We start from the raw sequence: 10093 nt of genomic DNA, 5'->3' as shown, positions 1-10093 counted from the left end.
AAAAACACCAATAATAAACTCGTACATTGTATGGACCAAAAGCCTAGTTGTCTTTCGAGTGAATAACCAATTTGAACATTGAACATTGAACTTTGAAGTCATGTTTGGGCCAATAAACCAAAACCGACTCATAAAAAACAAATTCAAGTAATCCGACTCCAATAATTACATTTCAATTCTGTATAAATTTGCGAGCCTAAACCCTGTTCTTTTCTTTTCTCTTTTTTATTTTAGCTGTCCTCCTCACTCTCGTTCTTTCTCTCGATTTTCCGACTACCAAATTCATTCATTCTTCCAAATCTGATGCATTCTTTTCTCTCTCCTACCAATCCGATTTTCCGAAGAAATTAATCCCTAATTAAATCAAAACCCTAACCCTAGATTTCGTAGATTTCTAGCGACATGGGAGACAATGATGCCTTCTTGCGCAATCAGAATGCCGCCGTTCAGGGTCGCACCAAAGCGCAGAATCGTGCTAATGTTCTTCAGCTTAAAATGGTACAATTTTAGGGTTTTGATTTATTATACTGGATTTTTTTTTGTTTACGTCTTATTTGATCTTGCTGTTTTGCTGATGTTTAGTTATTTAGGGTTCGTTTGAATTCTCCGATAGTGTCAATTTTTTGTTTTTGAGACAAGTTAATCAATATTATGTTTATGAATTTGAACTTTTGTGTAAGATAAATTTGTAGATGTAACTTAAGGAGCTGAAAATAATTGATTTCTAGCTGGTAATTGTTTTGTCTAAGATAGTGTTTGGGGGAGGGGGGTGGTGGTTATGGTGGATTAGGGCATGATTATGCAGCGATTGAGGTGCCTCGGTTATTTGCGATTGTGAATAAAATAACAACAATTGAATTGTGTGATTTTTATTTTGCAGATTGGACAGTCTCATCCGACTGGTCTGACTCCAAACTTGCTGAAGTTATTCGAGCCTCGGCCTCCATTGGAGTATAAGCCGCCACCGGAGAAGAGGAAATGCCCTCCTTATATGGGTAACTAATGTTTGCATGAATCTTTTGTTGATTCAATTTGTTTGCAAGATCTAAATTGTAAATTGTTTCTTGAAGGGATGGGGCAATATGTGAATCTTTTTGCTGAGCCTGGGGATCCTGAGTATGCGCCCCCCGTCAAAGAAGGGGAAACTCCGGTATGTTGTTCTTGATTGTGCAATTACTTTGATTGACTGTTTTTTATTTATTGTGCTGGTGAATCACTTATCATTAAGACATTGGTATTAGTATGCTGGTGGAGTGCACCCTTTAAGTTTCTCCAGGCTTGAGTAAGCTGCACCCTTTTCTTGGAAGAGGAGGGGGTGTGATAAGATTTGATACAAAAATTTCACACCTAGTTATAACTGTTAAAATTGATTCATATTCTTTATTTTGGTTTTGGAAAAGCTACTTCTGTCTTAATAGGTAAATACTTCCTCTACTTGACCTGTTTATTTTATCACACTTGTCAATGCACAACTTTAATCATCAATAACTTTGATTCTCTATAAGTAAAAATTATAAAAGTTATATATTGTGATAGTACTTAATTAGACGATTCTAGTAAGATTCCACATGAACAAGTTTTTCCTTACATATAATCCACAAAAGACGGTCAAAAGTGGATTGGTGAATAGTGTAAAAGTCAAAGCAGGTCAAGTAAAAAAGAACCGATGAAGTATAATGTTTACTTGTGTGGGGCCAGTGTGATTTTATTGTTTATTTTTCATTATGACTGTCTTTGGCACTTGATTATATACTCCATTACATTTTTTTTATATTGTTTAAATTTTAAAAAACATGGTATTCTATAAGATGATTGGAGAAGCTCTTATTGATTTATGTAATTTTGATTGTTGCTTATATACTCTTATCTTATCCTCTTGTGGTTTAAACGATGCCTTTTTTTTTCAGCATGGGCTATCCATTCATGTAATCTGCAATGCTTTTAGAAATTTAGAAGTAATTCATCTTATTAGTTTTCCGACTTTTAAAGCCAGAGAGTCCACTTAAGATTGAAAGTTGAGCACGTAGATGAGAATATGAGATTAGGAGTTGAAGTCTACGTTAATCAGACATGGCATTTTAACTGCTGTTCCCAAATAGTTGAAAACTGTCATGCCGTCGTAGTTCTTCTCCCAGGCTATGGGACACAGAGAGAGAGATGGAAAGTTGGAAACCAAATAGTTGGAAGCTGGTTTTTACTTTTACTTACTTTTTTATTTAATATTTTTTTAATTTACTATGGTATGAGAAGCGACAACGATATTCCCCACGTCAATAGGTACAATTGGACATAATTAGGAATATCTTGTAGGACACTTGCATTTATGCCTCTATTAAATACTCTTACCTGTGTCCATTTAGCATAGATTGAAGTCCATTTGTTATGTGTTTGACCTTTAAGGTATTTGACCCTAGTCCTTTGTATTCTGCTCTTTTGATTGATATTGTCAGTTAGAATTTGTGCTTTTACTGTTCAATTCTAGAAAACTGTCTGTTAATTCTAACCATGGCTGGTTGCTTCCGATAAAATATATCTGTGTTAGTGGCTGAGCAAATTATAAAAAATTTGATGGATTTGAATGCTACATTAAAACTGGTCTTGTTATTCTTGCACTTTGAACTTTTTGTGTGTTTTGTGCTTGTCCAACCTTCTCCATTTGAACTCGGGTGAAACAATTTTTATTTAAAGTTGCTTGCTGTGTTGGTGTCTGAGTACTCTATATTTCTATGCTGTGTCTCCATGTGCAGAGCCAAAGGAGAGCCAGAGTTCACCAATTAAGATTGGAGAAAGGTGCTGCAAAGGCTGCAGAAGAGCTAGAGAAATGTAATCCCCTTGTAAATTTTGCACTTTCTTGTTTATCTTTCGTTCCTTATTTATTTTTTTAATGAAAATTTTCATTATTGTACATTGCAGATGATCCACAAAGTGACCCAAATGCCACCGAAGATCCATACAAGACGCTATTTGTTGCTAGGCTGGTAAGCCATACTTTTCAATTCAGTTTGCTGTTTATTATCTTTATGTTCGTCTATGAACTTTTATATTGACTGACAAGAAAATATGGTGATGGAAAACAAGAACAAGGAAACTTCATTGCATATAAAATGAGATTAATAATGCAGAAACTGTGATACAAATTTGTTTACATATATTTAACTAATTTCAGTGCTATTTATGTTTTTGTTTAAATAAAAAATTTAAAAATAATATATCAGTTATTTTAAAGAATGATTTTTTTAGTGGTTCGTGTACTTCGGAATGAGCTGAAAAACTATTTATCGTCATCCCCTTGCTCTACTTCACCTGCAAAATAGTGCTTGGGCCCAAACTAGGCCCTTGATCTATGCAGATCAGTTAGAATTTTTTGGAAGATGAGACGTTTCCTATCTAGCTGACTTGTTTCATTTCAGGAAATCTGAAACATAGTGTTTCCAATATTTATGTGAGTCTTAGATTTTGATTATGGTCAATTCAGCCTGTCCCTTTTATAATAAAACTTGAAAGATTTAACAGTTGCTGTTTTAGATTAAGTAGCCTTCAGTTTTGGAGGCTGGTTATAATTTAATCAATCTTTTCTCCTGTCAATATTATTTTCTACTCTTGATCTACCTTTTCTGTCTTCTGTAGAGGATTGCTGATTTAATATGATTCACAACAACACAACTACAAAGTGGATATTCTTTTTTGGATGATGAATTAAGTCTATGATAAGATATTTTCGTTTGATTTGCTTGTATGCACCTCTTGTTAACTTTGTTTTGTTTTTCAAAGAATGTTTTGGTGACGGAAGTGGCATGTTTCAAGATGTTGAGATTCTGTATTCGTACTTGAATGTTCCAGCTACTTGTGTTATTCACTTCTTCATTCCTTGCTTGTGGCAAATGTTGTTTTTTCTTTCCATGGAGTGCAATGTTAGCCTTTATAGTCTTAGTCTATTCAAAAGCTGTGATTTGAAGATTTCAGAAATTTAAGGCTTTTTAATTCTCGTACTATAATTATGACACAAAGAACAATGTAGCTAGATTAAGCAGTTGTAACCTGTTGAATCGAGCTGGTACTTCATAGATTATTGCTATTAATAGTGTTTTTTTATCTACTGTGAGACAGCGCTAAGTAGTTGATTTGCTTGTTTGCAGAGTTATGAGACCTCAGAGAGCAGGCTGAAAAGGGAGTTTGAAACCTATGGGCCCATAAAGCGGGTAGGTATTTATAATTATCCCCTTGAGGGATCAGGTTCTTGCGTTTTATCTTCGGTAAGAGGTGACTTGTGTTTATGACGGCTTCTCCTCAGCCTATTCTTCTTTCTGTCCTTGTGACAGTTGCAAAACTTTTTCAAGCATTTTGTGAAATTTATCAATTTGTTTTTTAGTCTTTACATCCCCTGATGGTGTTTTTGAAAATAAAGTTTTCCATTTCTGCTATTCTTTTTTTCTTTTTAATTTTTTAATTGTTTTTGCAACAAAAAAATAAAATAAAATGGAATAGTAGCTCCCTCCAGCCTCTGTGATGAGTGTTGAATTTTCTTTAGGGTTTTTGATTAAATAACAGCCGGTGACCTTGAAATGTTCCCAACGTGTCTGCATTGTATGCTCAATTTTGTTGAGTTTTTATTTAAAATATAAGAGTGAGGGTTGTGTATGCGTCATGATAGAATATTGAAGGTCCATGCACATGTAAGAGAGAGGATTAGGTATGGTATTCAGATTTTGCTGGAAGACTTCTTGTTTCTTGGTAATTATCTTTGTCCTTTTTTTTTTTTAACTAATATTAGAAAGAAAAAGATTGAAATCTTTTCCATGATTGTAGTCTCAGCAAAGATTTGGTTCAGGATTCATTCTAGTTTTGAGGTAATAAAACCGGTGAGGCAGGGTTATTTGAGATTACTTTTCAGCAAATGTTATATTCAAGCATTCATACTTACTGCTGAACAATCCTGTTTCAATAATGTAGCATCCTGCATGAAGTGAATAATAATTTAGTACAATGCATTCCTCTTTTCATGTGTTACAGGTATTGAATAGACATTTTTCCTTTGTAGCATAAATTTGTGCTAAATTCATTTGCCTTCTGCTTAACTAAGACGGGTGTTGGGGGTTCAGTCTTAGCCTTTGCTTTGTCTTCTTGGTGCAATTAGATTCAAATTTGATTATTATTATTATTTGCTAGATAGTTTAATTTGATCTAGACATGGTTTTACTATGAATGGTTGTTAATTCTTGATGGAAAAGCTGATATCATAAGCTGTGCGGTGCTAAAAGGCGCTTTCATTTTGGAACCTATAGCACAGGTACCATTTTGGCTGTCTACCTTTTATAACAGTAGGTCTGTCTTGCATATGCTTTGAAAAACAGTGTTCCTTTGCCTTAGATTTGGGTGGTTTCTCGAAGTTGGTTATTTGCTTTCAGTTCTAGCGCCTAGGTATGATACACACCTGAGTATGAAGGTCCATGTTCTTTAAGTAAATTTCATGGAGAAATGGTATGAAATATCAACCCTATGGTAATCCACTATTCCCTTTTTATGTTCGCTTTTGAATTTAAAGCTGGTACTTCATCCTCCTTGTCGAAGCTGAAATAGTAAGTTGAAAAGAGCTGATGTGTTATGCCTTTGTGACTTTCTTTGTTCAAGATACAAAAGGAGACACCTTCCACATTTTAGCTGCACTTGGTAACATTTCAGGAGTTTTAGTTTCTCTCTCCTTTCAATTTAATTTCTCTACATGCGATGCTTTACTAAGCTCTTTTGCTCGTCCAAAGGCCACTGAAAACCTATCAGCTGCCAAGAAAGGATCCTGGTATTTCTAATTCTAAACACTTCCTTCTATATTGAAAGTTTCCCTGGTAAGGGGTATTAGTTTCTTCTTTAAATTTCCCTGGTAAGGGGATTAGTTTCTTCTTTAAATTTCCCTGGTAAGGGGATTAGTTGGTTCAAGGGCTGGTAGATTGGCCACTTACATCAGTGTCACTACAACTCTAGCGGTGGCAGTTCATCTCACTTGTGGAGCATTATCGATTAAAGGTGCGCGGCATAGCGCCTGTCTGCCGTGCCATTAAGGACTTTACTTGTAGATTTTAAGCTATGCTTCTTCAGATGAAAAACAAATGTTCTTCAATTTCTTCTAGCATATATCTTTTGTATGTTATTTTCTTGTCCCTATAGTTTGTTTCTCCCTTTTTTCAGGTCAAAATGATCTATGATAAGGAGACGAACAAACCAAGAGGCTATGCTTTTATAGAATTTTCTCATACAAGGGACATGAAAGGTATGCTTGCCATACTGCTGGTTATTTTATTTGTTTTTTAATTGTTTATCTTTACCTTTAAACTTGCTTATATGACATGTCTTTTATGAAACCGTACAGCTGCATATAAACAAGCTGATGGAAGGAAAATTGATGGAAGGAGGGTTCTGGTGGATGTGGAGCGTGGAAGAACTGTTCCCAACTGGCGACCTCGCAGACTGGGTGGTGGACTAGGAACGACTAGAGTTGGAGGTGAAGATGTCAATCAAAAGAGTGCTACAAGGTAAAATGACCATTTTGAGATACTATGAGAGCACAATTATCTGTGTGTACTGGCTTAATCTTGTAGTATTTCATGTGCAATTTAGGGGTGGGAGAACATATTGGGGTCGATCAGAATCTGTTTCACCTTGCAAGTGCTTTTTCAACATTCATCTTTACGTATGGAGTTGAACTGTATGCTTAACTGCTTAAGAGAGGGTCAAGGATGCTAGAATTAGAGGACTCTTTACGAAGGATTATCATGCTTTATTTGAGAAGTTTGATGCACAATCTGTACTTAAAAAGTTTTGAGGCATGTATCTTTTTTATTTTTTAGTTACAGTTTGTGGCGTAGTTTACATTGTTACGTTTCAAATGTGGCATTTCTTTCTTGTGCAGTAGAAAAGTTGATTATTAGTTGGCCTACGCTTGGAGATGATAGTGTTTTGCTGTAGTTGTGTAAAGAAAGATTCACAATCCCCAACCCCCCTCCCCTTTCTCTTAAACTAATATAGGATGGAGCCTGTACTTTCAAATTTCTGCTTGCTGCCTGAGCTCTTTTTTATTTTTGCTGTATTAATTTTCATTCTGTAGTTGAAAACTTAATTTTGTTCTTTTCTTCTTAGGGAGCCACAAGCAGGAGTGCCATCTCGATCAGAGGAGCCGAGGATACGAGAGGATAGGTATAGTTGCTTTATTTTTATTTCTGAAAATAGATTGATAATGCTTTGGGATCTGGAATGTGGATCATGAGCTTGGGGAATTTGCTAATATTAAGTTGCCGTGGAAACGCTAAAACTAATCCAATACATCTGTCTTTTTGCTTAGGAATCTAATATTGTGTGTTTTGACTTGACGAAGGTATTTCTGTTTCAAGTTTTCAACTGACCTTTTCTATTTATCAACTATATATTTTTAGTTATTATATAAAGGGATTTTGAAAGTTTGATAATTTATGACTAAAGACCCTTGACATATAATGTTTGCTTGTATTCTGAAGAAACGCTTCCCGTTTCCGTTGAGTTTCCTGGTTTTAGATACAGGATATGCAATTATATATCAATTTAATATCTGTGCATTAAATCTATTATATTGCTTTGTTGATCAAAATTTACGTTAATTTTTCCAGAGAAAAATCTCGAGAAAGGGGCGGCAGGGAGAGAGAAAGAGAGCGGGAAAAATCTCGTGAACGATCTCATGACAAGTCTAGAGACCGTGATCATAGAGAGGATAGACACCATAGAGATCGTGATAGAACCAGAGACAAGGACAGGGACAGAGATCGTGGCCGTGATCGCGATCGTGAACGTACTCGTGATCGTGATAGAGGTAAAGACCGTGGTCGTGACTATGATAGAGATCGGGATCATGGACGTTCCCGTGATAGGCATCGTGATAGGGACCGAGATTATGAAATCGGGGAGGCAGACCAGGATCGCGGCCATTCTCGTGATAGGGATTATGAGTATGATCACATGGATGCTAAACATGACCGTGGTAGGCATGGTGAAAAAGAACGAAGTTATGATCATGCTGGAGCCGAGGAGGATCGGGGGTGGTATGATGCTGATCAAAGTCGGGGACAATATGATAATAAAGATGATCTGGGTGATCATGATCGATACAATCATTATGCTAATGAGAGTGGTCATATGGAAGAAGATGATTATAGTTATGATCGGGATGTCTGAAGAAGCTGAAGACCTTTTGAAATTTGGAAAAAAAAGATAAGGAATTGAGCGAACTTTTCCTTTGCAGACCTTTTTTTTTCAATTGCTGAAAGTTTACTTAAGCTCTCTTCGTGGTTGTCTGCAGTGTTTGAGGATTAGGGCATTTTGCTTTGTAGGAGGTATTGTATTGTTACAAATTAGGTAAGAATCTGTTAAATTCCATAACTTTTGTTCGTTATATGTTTTGCTCGTTTGTTTGGTTTGGCGGAGTCTGTTAAGAGTGTATGTTGTGACTTGTAATTCATTCTGCCCCTGGCAAGACCCTCTCTATGAATGGCTTTTGGTTAATTTTATATGTCCCTTTAAGAAGTTTTAGATGTTTGGTTAATCTCACATGTATGCAAGTGCTCTTGTTAAATTGCATAGAAAAGTGAATTGCAGCTATTGCCCATAACGTTAGGTCGTTAGGGTCTTGAGCTCCAGTGTTCAATATTTGGTCGCATTTATGTTGAGTTGCAATGGAAGTCGTGTGTTTTAGGAAAGTTGCCATGTTGGATTTGCTGTCTGATGATTTAATATTGGCTTCTGAAATTATAATCACATGGACAAGTTTGGATTAAGAATATATATATTAATGAGTGAAACCCACTCACTCAACCCGTGACCTGCACACCTAGCACCAACTGCCACTGCCTAAAAAAATTGAACACTGCTGTGGTATTGTTCAAATTTTTTGGTACGAATATTTTGGGCTGTATCACAATGGTGCCATTAAAAATCCCAAGTGATATTTTGGTGACTGTGGTACTACCTGAAAAATTTTATGTCTATGGTTCCACTGAAATTTCCTACTAGTATGTGCAATGTTGGATGGCTGCGATAGGTGACAAACTGTTGAAATATGCCGTGAATTGGGTTTAGGATCAGTGAGCTATAGCTCGTGAGGTAGCTCAGTAGTTTCAGAAGCATTTGGTGTTGCAACTGAATTGGAGCTATAGCTCCTATGCGAGCGAGCTATAGCTCACGGTGAATGGTAGATTCGCTAGGGGTGAGTGAGAGCTCATTTAGTAGCACGCTCGGTAGCTTACGAAGACACAAGGTAGGGGCGAGCGATAGCTCGGCTAGGGGCTGAACAAGTGCGATAGCTCGACCAGGGGTCGAGCGAGAGCTCGCTGATAATGAGGGAGAGCTCTCTGTATGCGTACGATGGAGCCCACACAACTCTTAGGGTTGCATGAGTTTTTTGTTTTTTTTTTTTTTTTTTTTTTTTTTTTGTGTTTTTTTTTTTTGGAGTAGCTATATATATAAACCTAGTTAAAGTTCATTCATAGTTTAGTCTGGTGATAATTGACATCATAAAATCTGTAATCTGGAATTCCTAAAGATCAATAAAGCTTTTCTATCGCCTACCCGTGAAGATAGCCAACACATCGTTGATGAACCACGTAAATCTGTGTGCTATTTATTTATTTTACATTTGTTAATTTGTTCTTTCTCACATCGGTTACGACAATTACAATTTATGAAGTATTTGGTTTTGAGTTGTACTTCGTATGTTTTTAGTTTTGAACTACATGTTCTTCTTTATTTGTATATATTTTTCAGTACTTATGTTCTTTTAAATTTTATGAACGTGTGCTTTGGTTGTTAATTATGTGTTTATTGTGTTTTAACTACTAGTACATTTTTTTTTGTTGTTGTGTGTGGAGTTCATGTTCATTTGTGTAAACTTTTATGTTTTTTAGGTTCATGTTCATTTGTGTAAACTTTTATGTTTTTTAGGTCCATGTTTATTTGTTATAACTTCTATATTCTTTGAATAAAGTAATTATATCACTGGCCGGGTGTTTGGGTGCACAATGAGCATTGAACCCCGAATCGGCCGAATGCACAAACCAATAATTGGATAGGGCATTCCATT

At 35.9% G+C, this 10093-nt stretch overlaps 1 protein-coding gene across 1 annotated transcript; it reads left to right on the top strand.

The window, feature by feature from the left end:
- The first annotated feature begins 209 nt into the window (after window positions 1-209).
- Window positions 210-8525, top strand: LOC110686177 (U1 small nuclear ribonucleoprotein 70 kDa-like). Its single transcript, XM_021862771.1, has 10 exons — window positions 210-498; window positions 881-995; window positions 1071-1150; window positions 2748-2823; window positions 2914-2978; window positions 4137-4199; window positions 6181-6262; window positions 6362-6524; window positions 7129-7185; window positions 7632-8525. Exons 1-10 carry the CDS (start codon window positions 403-405, stop codon window positions 8191-8193), a joined length of 1359 nt encoding a protein of 452 aa, XP_021718463.1. The 5' UTR covers window positions 210-402; the 3' UTR covers window positions 8194-8525.
- The last annotated feature ends 1568 nt before the right edge of the window (window positions 8526-10093 follow it).

Source organism: Chenopodium quinoa, unplaced genomic scaffold, assembly GCF_001683475.1.
Source record: "Chenopodium quinoa cultivar QQ74 unplaced genomic scaffold, ASM168347v1, whole genome shotgun sequence".
NCBI lineage: Eukaryota > Viridiplantae > Streptophyta > Magnoliopsida > Caryophyllales > Amaranthaceae > Chenopodium > Chenopodium quinoa.
This window is presented reverse-complemented; position numbering and strand designations above follow the sequence as displayed.